Source organism: Charadrius vociferus, unplaced genomic scaffold (genome assembly GCF_000708025.1).
Source record: "Charadrius vociferus isolate BGI_N301 unplaced genomic scaffold, ASM70802v2 scaffold320, whole genome shotgun sequence".
Lineage (NCBI taxonomy): Eukaryota > Metazoa > Chordata > Aves > Charadriiformes > Charadriidae > Charadrius > Charadrius vociferus.
Window position 1 is genome coordinate 1,184,198 of NW_009646501.1, and position 15,921 is coordinate 1,200,118.

The 15,921-nt window shown below is 38.4% G+C and overlaps 1 protein-coding gene across 1 annotated transcript in view; it reads left to right on the forward strand.

The window, feature by feature from the left end:
* The window catches only part of DHX35 (DEAH (Asp-Glu-Ala-His) box polypeptide 35), a 31,324-nt gene that overhangs the window by 14,643 nt on the left and 760 nt on the right, over positions 1 to 15,921 (forward strand). Inside the window, exons 13-21 of the mRNA XM_009883626.1 lie at positions 1,686 to 1,858; positions 2,569 to 2,623; positions 7,367 to 7,462; positions 7,854 to 7,948; positions 8,548 to 8,625; positions 9,792 to 9,921; positions 10,640 to 10,721; positions 11,257 to 11,328; positions 13,735 to 13,846. Coding sequence (XP_009881928.1) covers positions 1,686 to 1,858; positions 2,569 to 2,623; positions 7,367 to 7,462; positions 7,854 to 7,948; positions 8,548 to 8,625; positions 9,792 to 9,921; positions 10,640 to 10,721; positions 11,257 to 11,328; positions 13,735 to 13,846 — 893 coding nt within the window. The remainder of the gene's footprint in view (positions 1 to 1,685; positions 1,859 to 2,568; positions 2,624 to 7,366; positions 7,463 to 7,853; positions 7,949 to 8,547; positions 8,626 to 9,791; positions 9,922 to 10,639; positions 10,722 to 11,256; positions 11,329 to 13,734; positions 13,847 to 15,921) is intronic.

Below are 15,921 nucleotides of genomic sequence, written 5' to 3' on the forward strand. Positions count from 1 at the left end.
TAGGGAAGGTGAACTTGCTGGTGTGACTTGCATTTTGTTTTGCAGGGGGTTTTGTATTAGATAAAGAAGAACACAAGTGTATTTTTTTTCTCTCAGTGAGAGATGGAAATTTGCCTTCATTATTCCTCTGGCTTATTTAGAAATGTACTGTTGATAAGTGCTAAGTGTTGAACGCTGAATGCTTTTATAAAACAGAAGCACAAACTGAAGCAGAATAGGTGCTACGAGATTGTCAGCACTTGCAAACCTATAATGATAACATAGCTCTGGAAAGTCTACTAAGAAGTTTATCTTTTGATGATCTTTGTTTCTGAGCAGTTGTTTCAATTTATAATACCCACCTATGATGCTCTTTTCTGTGACTAAAGTCTCCTTAGACTGTGCGTCTAACAAAGGACTCTGGAAATCCTTTAGACAACTGAAGGAAAACTTCTTTGTGTCCCCTTTTTCACAGGAATAGGTGCCAACCCGAAATGCTTCTCTTGAATCGGTGACCCTGGCATTGTACAAAAATTACTGTTACAAATAAATCTGTTGGCCACATAGCAGTGTTAGGAAAGCCACAATCCAACTGTCTCTCTTCTCAGCTGTTTAATGAGAAAAGGTATTGCAGTTGAGCACTGCCATTGCTTATGTGCCTCAGGTTCCCTTTGGTTTTACTGGAGACTTGAGACTTAGAGCAAGCATATTCTTTTAAAATGTGTGTGTGCTTGCCAGCAGTTGTCACGTTAAACAAAGACATGATTTATTCTCTAAATTTGTGTGTCCAATAAGAATCAGAAGAGAATGTCTGCTGCATAATATACCAAGCTTACACAGCTTTTAAAGTATTTTACTGGAGAAACCATGACTACACTGAAGTTATTTTTGTGTGCTCAAGAGCTGGCCTAATGAGTGCTTTAAGAAACATTTTAAAGGAGAAAAAAAAAAAATCCAAGAAAAGAAGAAAGTGCACTGAGTGGCCAAAAGTAGAGAAAACATGCACTATATTTGTCTTAAGGAAGGTCTGAGGACCAGAGATAAAAGACGGTTTTGCCTAGAAATGAAAATAATTCAGGTGAAAAAAATGTATTTCTTGTCTTGATTTGGAGTTTTGGATCAACATAGGGATGAGAGTGCCTTTTTCTTTGCTGCAGAAGAGTTGGTTAGTGGAAGGTGCAGGGATTTTGACACTATATGAAGTATTTTTCCAAAAAACTTTATAGCAAATGTGCTTTTAAAAAGGCATTGTTAAATAAATTGTTTTTCAAACCTTAGTCTTTATTTTAAATATGCTTTTGAAACCTCCTTTTCTTTGAGTAGTTACTAAAAATAGTGTTCTTATACTGAAAGCATGCTGGTTTTGAACTTTTCCATGTCCCTTCTTTAAAAAAAATGCTTTTTTTGCAGTATTTCACCCCCCCTTTTATTTTCTGATAAAAGTATTAAACAGAAGACAAATAAAGCATTTCCAGATTTCTGTGAAGAACTTCAAACATTTCAATTTGAAATATGGGTGGGTCAACTACAGTATCAGCAGTGTAGCCAAAAACGTTTGCTTTTCTATTTAAAGTTAAGTATCTTAAAATACAGTAATTGGAGAAAGATCATCTTTGAGTTAGAGTTCCTTTAACACCTGTTCAGTATACACACTCGAAAATTTTAACTTGAAATTAGTATGATTCTATCATGTTGATTGCATAGAGTGAGAGTTGGAACTCAGTCCCAAATTGCTTTGTTTTCTCCCACAACAGAGGAGGACTTCGAGAAGCTGCCAAAGTCCACTGTTCCTGAGATGCAGCGCAGTAACCTTGCACCCGTCATCTTGCAGCTGAAGGCTTTGGGAATCGACAATGTGCTCAGGTTCCCCTTTCTTTCGGTGAGTACCCACAGAACCAGTAACCATTGCCCTGTTAATTAGGAAAGCATACCTCATTGCCCACTATCAGGCAGCAAAGTATATTTTTGGGAATCAACTAGTGCAAGTAGTGTGTGTGACAATTTAGAAACAGCGACTGTTTGTATTCCAGAACTTGCTGTTTGAAGTGTTGAGAAATCGAGAAAGGCCTAGAAAGACAAACTGAGATTCTGCAAAACTGTAACTGTAGTCTCTTTGCACTGAACTTATGAAGAAAAAGGGGAAAAAAATTATATCTGCAGAGCTAAACCTATGCTTGTCTGTCTTGCTAAAAAGAGCAGTACCAGTTTTTAGATTTGCTTTCTGTAAAGTTTCTAGCTCGTCTTGTATTGGTGTGAAGAACCAGTATGTTAGCGTTAGGAGAGAAAGTTAATTGTTCTGCTCACTGCCAGCATCACGGTTGGACAAAGCAAGTATGCCCTTTCCAGCTGGGATCTTGAGAGCATCATAGTGCTGATGCTGAGCCTGTTGAGATGTTTTGACTCGCAGCAGTGGTGGTCAATGGAAGGGTGAGAAAAGAGTCTGGGAGCTCTTTCTTCGTTTTGCATAAGTAGAAAGGTGGGTAGTTAGAACTTAACAGATTTTGTAAAAGAGGAAGATCTAAGAATTTTTGTGAAAACTCGTGTGTTCTATGATGATAACTTTAAACAATACACATTTTTTCTTCACAGCCACCTCCTGCACAGTCAATGGTGCAAGCTTTAGAATTGCTGTATGCTTTAGGAGGTGAGAATATTATGCTTTGCTTTATTTATAGCTATGTTACAGGAGTTATGACAAAAATTGTTTATTTGGACTTGGTGATTGGATGGTCATTAATCAAACTTGCATTTGAGAACTGTGCTTTGAGAAAGAGAGAATGCAGCCTTGACTGGTGGAAGCTTTTTGTTGGCGTGTTTTTAAAGTGTACCTTAGTCTCCTCTGAATTTACTTTCTTTTCCTCTGGTTATTTTAGACACGTAAGCAAGCAAAAAGCAACGATAACTGGGACTAGAAATCTATTGCGGAGAGTATAAACTAGAATTTGACTGTTTAGATTGGGCAAACACATATTTTAAGCTATCTTCTGTGTATTTCCTTGCACCTTCACAGGAGGAACCAGCTATTTGTCCTTGCTAGGAGCAGGACTCTGAGCTGATGAGGGTGTTGGTGTGATTCCCCCATGGCAGGGGGATTGGAACTAGATGATCTTTAAGGTCCCTTCCAACCTAAACCATTCTATGGGTCTCTCAGGCAGATCCTCTGTTTGTGTTTCCTCAGTCCTTACAGAGTGGTATGAAGATACTAACGGAGTTCGGACACTAATTAGACCACTACATGAGTTAGACACTAAATTTACCTGCATCCAGTTAGATAAGTTGGTAGATACTCAAGCTCTTAGTGTGGTGATCTTTCATTTTGTGTTCTATGCCAGTGATGGAAACATGTAGCACTTGCAAGTATAAACAAAAAAAAGTTGAAAGTAAAGTTTTGACATCTCTTTCAAGATCAGTCTGATTGTAGTAACCTAGAATTTAGCAAGCTTAATGTAATTGCTATTTTGTTTATTACTTGGTCAGACTTTAAAAAGCATAGTGTATCTATCTTAAATTTTTCTGTTAGCATGTTACATTCATTATCTGATCTTGATGTGTGTGCAGGAAATCTGTCTAAACATTGTCAGTAAAATCTGATGCTTGAGTTTGGGAGAGGCGGGTCACTGGAGGCTCAAATGAAACCCGATAGAGAGTGTGCTTCCCAACCGCTCAGCTAAGCAAGTCTCACGTTAGTTTTCAGAGCTGCTCATTGATACGATTTTGAAGGTTTGACTGACAGCAGTTACGAAGAGCTGATCTAGTTATAATTTTAAAAATTAGTTCAAACCTGTAGCAAGTCAAACTGTTCTGATTTTATTAGCTGTGAGCACATGATGTAGCACTAAAAAAACCCCTAAAGGCAGCGTGCTTCCTGGATGAGTTGGAGCTACGTTTCTCACACTCGGTGTCTGTGTTTCAGTGCGCAGCCTGCTTGCTTTTCAGGCTTTTAAATGTGTAGGAGTCGTTTGCCTGCAGCTTGCAAAGAGAGTTTGCTCTAGTTTTAATATTGAACTTTCTGGTTATGGACAGATGAACAGACACACACAAACTTCTAATGAAAAGAAGAAAAAGGTAGTCTAACAGACCCTGAGAGCATAATTCAAAGTACTTTTCTACTCTTTAGCTACTTTATAGATTTATTTTTTTTATTATGTTCTCTGAATTACTAATCACAGCTTGTTCTAAAATTCTGTAGAGTCTGAGCAATACTCTTAGTCGGATGGTTTAGTTTTAGGTAGCTCCGTGAGGAGCAGCCCGGAGTTGAACTTGATCCTTATAGCTCCCTTCCCACTTGAGAGATTCTATGATTCTAAATGTGTTCATTTTGGTTTTATTCATTGTTCTGATGTTGGATACCTATAACACTCAAATCACACTTTAGTAATATTTTTATGCACAGCTTTCAATTCCTTTTTGTTGTGGTGAGCGGAATGTATGCTGTCTAATTTTGTTTATAGGAAGAACTGTTATATTGTTGGTTTTTTTGACAGCTGTTTAATCTTTTTGAATGCGACAAACTTAAACTAAACAGAAACTTGACACAAGAACAAGTAATCAAAACAAAACTCTGTTTGACTTTAACTCAGTGTTTGCAGTTAATTCAAAGTTAACAATATTTGCTCCATAATATAAACATGAGGAAAAGGGTAGTGTAAAGGAGATTGTGTAAGTTCTGGAAGCTTCCAGAGGTTTGTGGCTTTTTTTACATCACTTACAAATGCTGTGTTGTGATTGTGGCTCTCTTCTTATTCTCGTGGAGCTGTAACTCTCTTCCTGGCCATGATTTTGCTCTCTGCTGATTCAGTTCCATCTTGCAAAGGGGGATTTCACTTAAAGCACTTGGTTCTTGGCAACCATTTCCAGCTTGGAACAAGGACCTTCACAGCGGCTCAGAAGCATGTTGCAAGGATGAATTCACAGCCAAAACCACCTTAGGGAAACGGAGAGGAAAGGTCAATAAACTTGCTGATTAGCTGTTTGATGTTTTGGCAAAAGTGTTACGCTCATGGTAGCTTCACAGAAAAGTACAGAGCTGTTACTCTCTTGGCTGCCCAGCTTTTGTAGCAAAGCAGAGAAGTGCTGATGTTGGTGTTTAAGATGGAAAGCAACGTGTGTGCATGTGTGATATGCACAGATTCGCCCCTACAGTTTTTGCTGAAGTTTAGGGTTTTAGGTGGTTTATTATGGAGAATGTATATAAGTTGCAGAGGTGAAGCTGCCCAAGCGTTTGCAGGTGCAGTAAGGATTAAATTTCTCTTATGCAAGTATGAACATGTATTTCATCATTTACATCGTAATAGCATGCAAATGTGCAGTTTAGGGTCAGGACCCTATTGTGCCAGTGCGGTGCCAACAGAGAAACTTGTGCAGAGCAGACGCTGTCAACGTTGAGATAGTTCTGTTGAATAAACACATCACTGTTTTCAGACTGATTATTTTTACAGAGGTGTAAACTGATTACATCAGGAGCGTCTCATCTCCGCCTTCTCCTTTGATGCCCCTTTGAAAGTCTGAGTTGTCAGTTGGAGTTTATTGGTTTTAAGCATAAATTAGGAGGTAAATAAGCAGGTAAAAAGTGGCTTTATTTTTTGCTTTATTTCCGATCCAAGATTTTGTTTTGTAAGTTGTGGCCTATCAGAAACAGCCACTCTAAGTTTAAAATTGAGTGTTTCAGTCCCTCAGCCTGTCACATTCTAGTGGTTATTACTTGAAACTTTTTAGAGCCACAGTACTTGAATAATCTCTCCTGACTATGTTCAATAAAAATCTTTGCAGTACCTTTTTTTAAGTCTCCAATTTCCTATTTATACAGATACAGTGGTTGCTTCTGAGGTTATTTCAAATAAACTTTTACTTGTGTTAGACCTTAAACTTCTCAGATGGCACTGGTCAAATGAAAGCTATCATACCTTAATTTTTGCAGTTTCTGTGACTTTGTGTTTAAATATGTTACTTCATCATTTCACATAAGCTGCCTTTTGTACCTGTTTCTCAGGAAAATATTGTGACATTATATGACATGCCTACTAGGTTTTGTTGAACAGTGTAGGGGTGTGGTGAGCGAATTAGTACATTGTCATAATAAGTGAGATGAGAGCATATCAAATAATAAAGGAAAGTAAACACTCGGTAGAGGTATATGTGGGTTTAGATATACTGACATGAGTTATAGGAGATCTCGTTCCTTGACTTGATTTGCAGTTTTGCTTTTCTCTGTGAAATGTAGCTGAAGTACAACTGTGGGGTTTTGGCACCACACAGTTTGACAAATAATATGTTTATATAATGTGTGGGCACCAGTTGTGTTTCCTCAGTCCACTCTGCTGTGGTTATTTATGCAATCTACAGTGCCCCAAAGTTCTATTATTGGGCTTTCTGTAGTCCTTCCTTGTGCAGCTTTTCTCTTGTGCTCTGTCTCCTTGCCATACCTCATACAACTTTGCTTACTTGTGGTTTTCTTTTCTCTTTAAATTCTTGCTCTTTGCTGCCTTTCTTAGCAAGCTCTTTTCCTATGTTTCTGGTGTCTGTATTATTTTTTTTTTAAATCTATTTCCTATGTCCTGTTGCAAAGGGAATGCTTTTCCATTTAAATCATTCCCCGAAGTTTCATCATAGCACTCTGGATTAGAATATGACCTGGTGGTTTGCATGGGTAAACCTTACTGCAGGCGTTGGACTGTAGGAAGCCGTACAACTAAAATGGTAAACATGCAGGGCTGCTCAGCGATAGCTGGGAATTGAAAACCAAGCTGTACCATCTCCAGTAAAAGGGTTACAGTTGGAACACGGCTGACGGTTTAGTTATTGATGCACGATGCAGACTGAACTGTAGAGAATCTTCATCAGCTGTACATGTCTGGTTTAGATTATATTAAAGTTAAATTATTTTTCTTCGTGACCTGAGCAGATGTGCTCAGAAAAATGACACCCTACCCAGCAGTGCTTCCTGTTTCTACAGGTATGCCTGGTCCATAATTATGCCCTTTTTTATTCTCATCAGGACTCCTGCTTCCTGTCTCCGTGAGCAAAGATGTTGCTAAATGCTTATAAAAGAGGTGCATAAGTCTAACAGCTAATAGGCACTCTGGCCATTGGATTGACTTGACTGCAGGTTTTCTAAATCGTTGGCAGTAGCAATGGGGCCTGGTCAAAACGAAGAAACTTGTGTGGTCAAGTATGTTTGAAGAAAAAAACAGTATCAGTGACCCATGGGAGAGTAAATGGATATTAAGGAGTGCCTTTAACTTTAGTTTAATATACATTCAGCAACTCTTAGGTGCATTTGCTGTATTTTAGCTTGTAATTCTGCTCTTTAGTACACGTTAAATTCTTAAAGAAGACTTTCTTTGCTACTTTTGCCTGTATCATAGCTACATTTATTGATATGCTGCAGGTTTGGATATGCACTGCCGTTTAACAGAGCCTCTTGGAATGAGAATAGCAGAGTTTCCTTTGAATCCTATGTTTGCAAAGATGCTTCTGGAATCAGGTAGGAGAAAAAAATCAGATTTTCTTCATAGTCTTGTGATGACTAGCAAACACTGCCTCTTGTAATTGTAGTGTAGTATTAGACATTTGCTAAACTTGAAACAAATTGTATGCTTCATTTTGGTACAGTGTTTAGTGAAAGGAATTGGTTAAACTCATGGACGCCTCAAATAATAAGTCTAACACGCTTAACACACTAATAAGTCTAACACATTTGTCTTAAGTTTTCCATTCAAAACATTCACTGTTATACTAAAGAAACCCAGGGGTTTAGGTATTTTGTTTTTATATACTACAAAAATATATTCTGCTTATTTTCCTTTTTATTCTATATGGGGGTAAGTTGAATGGAAGAGGATGTCATTTACCGAATTTCTCCACTTACTCCTCAGGAAATTTTGGCTGCTCCCAGGAGATTTTGACAATTGCTGCCATGATGCAGATTCAAAACATTTTTGTGATCCCTCCAAATCAAAAAGCTCAGGCTGTAAGTTCAGTTGTGTCTTATTTTCTTTTTGTTAGTCCCACATTTCTGCCAAGTATTTTATTGATACCCATTGCAGACTGCAAGTTTGTATGAAAGTCAAGCAAGGTCTTGAACTGTACCTATTGGTTATAGGTAAAAGAAGAAACTGAATAACAGTGGGAACCTTGGACTCCTTTACTAGTGTTAAAAGCCTCCTTCTGAGGACCAGAAGGATGAAAAGTTATAAACCAATATTGGTTAGCATAAGGGTTTGCCAAAAAACCCCAAACCTCCCCAAACACCACTTCCTTTCAACAGGAACAAAAAAGAAAGTATTGTGATGTATCAAATTCATAATAGGTAGCAGGAGCCTAATTTTAATGCATCCCTCTCTTGGATTTGGGGGGTTATTTTTCAGTTCATTTTTCTAATTTCAATTTTAGAAGTGCTCCTGAATATAGGTGGGCTAGTAAAATATTGCTGTCGCCTAGAGGAACCACCCTATACGGTAAGAATTTTAATAGTCACCAGGAAATACGGAGATGATGGGAACTGAGTGTACTGGACATGATTGCAAAAATCAATCTGCCAATAAAAAAAAAAAAAAATTTCTTCTCCAGGCGAGGCAACACAGAAAGTTTGCTGTGGAAGAAGGTGATCATCTCACTATGCTTAATGTTTATGAAGCCTTTGTCAAAGTAAGTCAGCTGAAGTGTATGTGGATTTGCAGGAATGGGAAACACTTGAGGTCCTCAGTTCTGATTCCATAAGTTCTGGATATAGCATCCTCAATGCTGAGGATTTATCCAGTCTATTAAGTGATAATTCTGCTTTAAAAGGTATTCTGGTCATGTTTTGCCACAGACCTTCTGTAGTTCTTCTGAACAGGGAATAGAAAGAATTTGGTTTGGGTACAGCATGGAAGTCTTACGGGTAGACAGCTGTATTTTCAAGGAGACTGGGATTTTTGAAAGGGCCTAGGAAAAACAGATATCCAAATTCCAAATGAAATTCATTTTCTCTCATCTTTTCTTTAAATGTATCTGAGTTTTACTGATTATAAACTGCATCTAAGTCTAGCACTTTTTTAAAAAAATTGCCTCATTGGTCATCACATCCTCTTTTTCATTGACCTTACGTATTTACCCTAAAGTTTAGCACCAATCTTAATACTTCTCTGTAAGTTGAGATTTTACTTAAGAGTTTTGAAGTGCTATACCTCTTGGGAGAAGTGTATATTTTGCTGGTATAAAGCACTTCTGTAATGATATATTCGCAACAGTGTTGAGTTGAAGCAGTATAACCACTAACATGTTTAAATATGACACTCCTCTCCCCAGCCCCAAAGCAATCAGTAAGGCACCAACCGAAATTTTGCCCTTTAAATTTTATATCTGCGTAATTCTCTTAGAAACTGCCAAAGGCTGACACTCTTGGAGCGAGTGCTCGCTTCTGGAGAAAGAATTCTCTGCATAAAGAAGACCGGTGTATGGAAAAGGTTGTTTACATTCTGATATTGAAAACAGACTAGTTTATGATATGATGCATTTGTGTGTGAGAATGGAACGACTGTTGCTGTTCTCCTTCACCACATATGAAGAAATGAAGCACATCTGTTTGAAAGCACCTCATAGCATTTGTTCTACTACTATTTAGTAGTTGTTTGAAATACGTTTTGTAGTTATTGGTGCTATATACCCTTGTGAGTAGCTATATACATAGGTAATTTTCAGGGAAAACCGCAATGAATATGTTGTAGGAGAGAGAAGAAAAACAGAACAGGGCTATGTGATCCAAAAGAGATTTGGTTTTGTTTTGCTGGTAGTTTCTCATTGTAATTTTTTCTACTCTTCCCACTGTACAGCACAGCAAGAGCTCTCAGTGGTGTCAGGAACACTTTCTGAACTACAAAGGGCTTGTTAGAGCTTCTGTTGTAAGAGAGCAGCTGAAAAAGCTTCTCGTCCGCTTTAAAGTGCCAAAGAAGTCCAGTGAAGGTGAACATTTTTTTTTTTTTAACCTGTTGTCCAATACATGTTGAAGGTAGTCTCCAAACTGTCAGTCTGCTTCCTGCTTTTCTCATAACCTTTGAAGTATTTTCTCCCTGGCCTAAAAATAATGTTAATTAAAACCATGGGTTTTTTTCCTAAAGATGACTGCAGAAGAGCATTTTAGCTCTTTTTTACAGTTAACATTTAGTCCAGTCTTCATTAGTTAAGTTTTCCAGCAAGAGATTATAACCACTGATTATATACTTAATGGACAGCTTTACCAAAAGAGTCATAAATAGATAACCCTGTTCCCTCTTTCGACTTTTTGAAAACCCTTTTTTCTAGTATGTTCAAAATTATATACAGTCATTGGGGTCTGATTTCCAGCAGTGCTGTGCGTGCATGGATGCCGTGACTAGTTCTCAGCACTTGTCTCTAACGGGTCTGAAAAATCAGGCTGCATTGCTCAGCTGTCACACAAGGTTGCTCTAAGGACTGTGAAACTATCTTCTTGGAGAAACTAGTGGCAACAGTAGTTTTTTACATAGTAATTTTGATTTGCTGTGAAATTGAAGTCAAAAGAGATTGCAGGGTTTATCTGCTTTCAAGCCTTTGCCATCAAAGCCTGATGCAGTGTGAAAAGTTGGTTGAGATGATTAAGTGGTATTTTAGGGGTGTTTGCCATTCCATTGACTCATTTTACATATAAAAATCTTTTCTTCAGGTGATCCAGATCCTGTTTTGAGATGCATAGTTTCCGGATTCTTTGCTAACGCAGCTAAATTCCACTCTACTGGAGCTTACAGGTAAATATATATAGCTTAATTACAGCTGTTGCTTAGTTTAAAAGCTCCTTTGACTGGATACATCTGAGTATAATCAACAAACAGATGCTTCTTTAGCCACTTGCAATAAGAAACAGAGGTTGATTTACTAAATATTTGAAGTTTTGTATCTTCAAACTGCTACAATGTTTATGTCTTCTTTTTGGCAAATATAAATAATCAGAGTTACTGATAGTGGGAAGCTGTTACTAATAGTAATTAGCTTGTGTTAATACAAGCAAGTACAGTGCTCTGTTGTAGCGAACAAAAGCCTGAAACACTACTTTTCCATTTAACATAGATAGAACTCTTTTAGGACATTAAATTATCATTTCTTCCTTTGGCCAAGATTTAAGCCTGGTTTCATCGGAATGCCTGTTCATTAAATGCAAATGTTTTTAATTTGCTCCAGCTCTTTCATTATTGCCTTTTATTAAACATTCTTAGTGGGGATGAAAGGAACCAAATGTTAAGCACTGAATAAATGCATGGTCTGAAATAATATTTTGCTTTCAAGGACTATCCGTGATGACCATGAACTTCATATCCACCCCACTTCAGTGCTGTATGCAGAGAAACCTCCACGCTGGTAAGTTAAAGCTGCTTTCACTTTGTGATCTTTGTAAGACATTCTCATCATCCAGACATTTTCATGAATGACTTTTCTCCATCAGTGGAGGAATAGATGTAGAAGGTCATGGTTCCCATGGAGAGAATTTAATTAGTATTTCCTTTGCAACTTTTTGTAGGCAGTATCTAAATAAGTCAGGGAAATAGTGATGTTTAGCTGTCAAAAAACCTGCAAAAGTTGGAAAGCAGAGTCGGGTGACCCTTTTTTAATGGGCACCATATCTTGCACTGCAGAGTGCTCTCCGAGTGGTCTCTGTACCTAGATGGAACCAGGATTAATTTGCTTTTAGTAAGCCTATTAAGTAAATGTCCTGTCAAATAGGTGCTGCAGTAATTGCAAGTGGCTTGCTGGGAGTCAAAGCATACATGTCAAATGCATGATGCAAAAAGTTTGAGAGAAGTTACGGTTGTCTAGCAGATCAGGGAAAGAAGTGGTTGTATTAGCTGGGATATTACAGTTCCATTTGCATATCAAAGATGCTCAGATAACAATTAGAAATGTGTTTCTAACTGCCAGGTCAGCGTGATCGACCTGAAGTATTTGGTCACTTGTCCTTCTTTGCCTGTTGCTGAGACTTTGAAGGTTAAACTTGGTCTCTGTTATCTTTGAATTGGGCTCCTATACCTGTTGTGTATGATTTGCAGAAGTGTGACTGATAGGAACTTAGCCACCGATTACACTGGCTCACAAAATAAAAATGAATCCAGCTCTCTTGGTCTTAACTGTACCAATTCTTCAGGGCTGAGTTAAGCAGAGTGTAGCAAAAGTAATTTTTGCCACTGAAACCAGCCTGATTCACTGCTGTTTTGCCAGTTTTTAACCTCCTCTCACTGTTATTAAAAATAAACCACAATCTGTCTGAAATAGTAAAAAGAATACTTTGCAGATACACTTCTGAAATCTTCTAGCTTACAACCTCCTGAAAGAGGCTGGGTTATGGGAGAGTGACAGACAGAAAGAAGAATAAATCGGGAAGAAATTAATCTGGAAAGAAAGTCTAGTGGTAGGACAGTACTGGAGAAATTCTTTGCTCCAGCACATACCTCCTCCAGGGTTCAGCTTTTAGATGATAAGCCCTCAGCGTGGAACTTGCATCCCAGCCTTGGGTGCTTCCAGACGTGTAGAAAAGCAGAGCTGTGGACAGCTAGCTGGAAGTCTTAACTGGCAAAACCTTACGACTGCTTTTCGTTTCACAGCCTGCTTGCTGTTGGTGGCAGCAGTATTGCTGGAGTTTTTGGGAATACTGATTCTGGGCTTAAACCTGATTTTGGACCCCTGTGTTGCCGAACAGGCACAGAGCTGTCTTCCGAGGCCACGTGGTGTTGCCACTGCCAGCCCAAAGACGCTGCTGGCTCATGGCATCCTATAAGACGAGTTTGCCTTGCTCAGCAGCCCTGGTTCTAGTGCTGCTGCTGCCTGGGCACCCATCCTATATTGAGGGCTTCAATTCTCTCTCTGTTACAGGTGTATATAAAACGTGTTCTCATTCTTGTTTGTTTTCCTCAGATTTCTCTTTAGTTGTATTAGTTGGTATGTCTTGAGCTGCGTTTGGCAGAGTATAGAGAATTTTGGACTCTCCTCTTTTCTTTTGGGAGCAAGATAGCAATTAACGAGAGACCACAAACCTTGTGGGTTTGCAGCTGTACTGTGTATAGAAGGCAGATAATGACTTCTGGTTCTGGTGACTAACCCTGCAGCGCGTGGGTTTGCGCTTCCATGGTAAAAATGACTTTCTTTACTGAAGGGTTACTTCAGAAATAGGTTGCCCATGCTGGCAGCAGGGATTGAGTCCGCATGGCTGTCTGTTTCTAAATCTCTTACCAGAAGATGTTCTGGCAGTAGTTAAAGCTGATTTCTTCCTCTTATCCTTATCTCGCTTGTCTGCAGACAGGCACCAGGGATAGTCATGCCATGATCTGTGCCCTACTTGTTATGGGGCCAGGGTTTTGGTGCTTTTGACGTTCTTCCTCATGGTATCACAGACCAACTAATATTCTCTCTTTCAAAGCATCTGTTATGAGTCCCCATTGGCCCCATTATAATAAATATTTCTTTTATACCTTGCATCCGTACGTCCTGGTAGTATGTCAAGGTGTTTTTCATGGCAGTCAAGGTTGCCTGAATGTAGGGTACTCTGAATAACCAGAGGGAAAGCGGTAAGAGGCTGTATTATAACTTAAAGGCTCTCTTGTCACTCTGTAAATATTAACTCTGGCAGCATGTATGTCAGAGTGACAAGAGAGCCTTTAAATATTAACTCTGGCAGCATGTATGTGAAACTGTCTAAATATGCTGTTAATCATCTCTCCCCCTCATTGCTTTATAGCAAACATTATTATTTTTTTTCCCCCCTGTTTCTCCTAGGGTAGTCTACAATGAAGTCATACAGACTGCTAAATACTACATGAGAGATGTGACTGCTGTTGAATCTGCATGGCTCTTGGAACTGGCCCCTCATTTTTACCAGCAAGGAACGGTACGGAATCGGCATAAAGCCCAAACGGTACCATTGCTGTATTAACAGCTCTTGTATCTGAACTTTTTAAGTGTTTATGTTTTGTTGTTTTCTGTTTAGTGGTACAAAATTTAATTCGGTTTTGTTCATTGTAGTGGTTAATACAAAGAAAGAGGATAATAAATTAATGCATGAAAGCTTTTCCCCTATTATCCAGCCAAGAGACAGGATCTCAAAGTTACAAAATAGTGTATCGTTCTGGTAAATGAAGCCTTCAACCATTTTACACTTAAATATAGGCACTTGGTAGCGATTTTCTGAACAGCAGTATAGCTAGACAGTAGGCATACTTTGCACAATAATTTTAGTGGAGTCTTTGCATGCTTTTAAAATGTTTGTGCAAATCCTGAGCCTTTTTTTGAGCATTAATTATGTTTACTGCAAAAAAATCAGCTCTGATCTGTTCAAACTTGAAATGACAAAGAACAGCTGCTATTTGTGCAAACCTTTATTGCGAATTCTGTTGTGTGTGATATACATACCTTCTCTGTACAAGTATCTTTTAATAGTTGTTGCCATCCTTTATCAACTCTGTCCCATGTGACTTACTCATTGGTCATTCTGAGAACTGGATTGGTATGAAATATTATCTAAATGTTCGTTATGCTGGAGCTGTTGATGCCACATTGCATGTAAATACTGCACAGGCAAGATTGCCAAATTGATCTTCCATGTGAATTTCCCATGGGAGATTAATAACTACTGAGCTTTATATTCTAAATTAGTGAAGTGTATCCAAAATACTGAGTGAAAAAACACACTTGCATGTCAGACCTGTGCAAAACAAGAGATCTGTTAGTGCATACGAGCAGCCATGTTGCAAAAATGGGGCTGTTTCTGCTTTATACATCTGCTATGCTATTTGACTTTTCTCAGAACCTGATGTCTGTTTTCTTTCCCTTCCTGGGGTTTTTGGAAAAAAGAAAAACGCTGTGGTGCATTGAGCACCTTAGGACATACCTCTGTGGTTACAATCTATACAGTACCGTTGATGTCTGTCCATGTAATGGACTTGAGAGGGTTGGGTTTTTTTAACGTTGAGCTTGGATAATTCATCTCAGTTATCCAGACACTTACCATCTATAAATGCTAAGCAGCTGAATATTTCCTGCCTTTTTTTCTATAATGCATTTGACAAAGGCGGTAATGGCCCCTGCAGCATAGACCCCTGAGCCTTTAGCTGCTCTTAGGCATTCTGCAAGCATGGTGTAAAATGGAGATGAGCCAATGTTCCAGTTGTATCAAATCTGCTCCTGGAATAATTAGTCCTTTTGACTCACGTATTTACATGTTGTAATATCCCATACACAACACAACATCCAATTATGATATGACCTCTCCACAGGCTCAGTTTTGGGGTGAGGTTTTCCTTTAGGTAGGTGGTGTTGAGAATGTGACTCGATGACTTGTTCAGGCAAAACTTGAGTTGTTTTTTCTAAGTGAAGAAGGCTTGTCTTGAATAGTACTACCGACCTTACCGAGGGAACACGGGTTTCAAGGTAGTACTACTGCTGATGTAGATGTTATGAAATGACATCAGAACCTAATTTTTACCATTGCTATCCTTTTGATTGGATAGAACTCATTTTGCAGCACAACCTAAGCATTGCTTTCATCCTAAAATAAATGGAAGCTCTGGAGGATAGTGCTGGTTTTGAGGAAAATTGTCTTTTCCAGTTTAGTCAATTATCCTTATCAGGCAAAAGGCTTGGGTGTCTTCGTAAAATCTTTTGAAAATAGAGCTATTCCTGTTGTGTAGAGCTTTGAATAATACATGTAAATTTTGAAAAAGCAAGCCAATGCAAGACACACGAATTTATGCTAATTTACAGACATTCAGACCCTTGTTCTGCTGAAGGATACATCTTTGTGCTAATAAGAGATTCCAGAAATATGAGAACTTTTATTCCTGTATCAAGTTAAAAACAAATTGCAACTGAATGGGATTCTGTGTGAAAAGATTTTCTTTTACAGCTTGATCATGGTCTCAGTCAATTGTGTCTCATTCCAAATTTTTGCAGAACTCTCCTCATGTT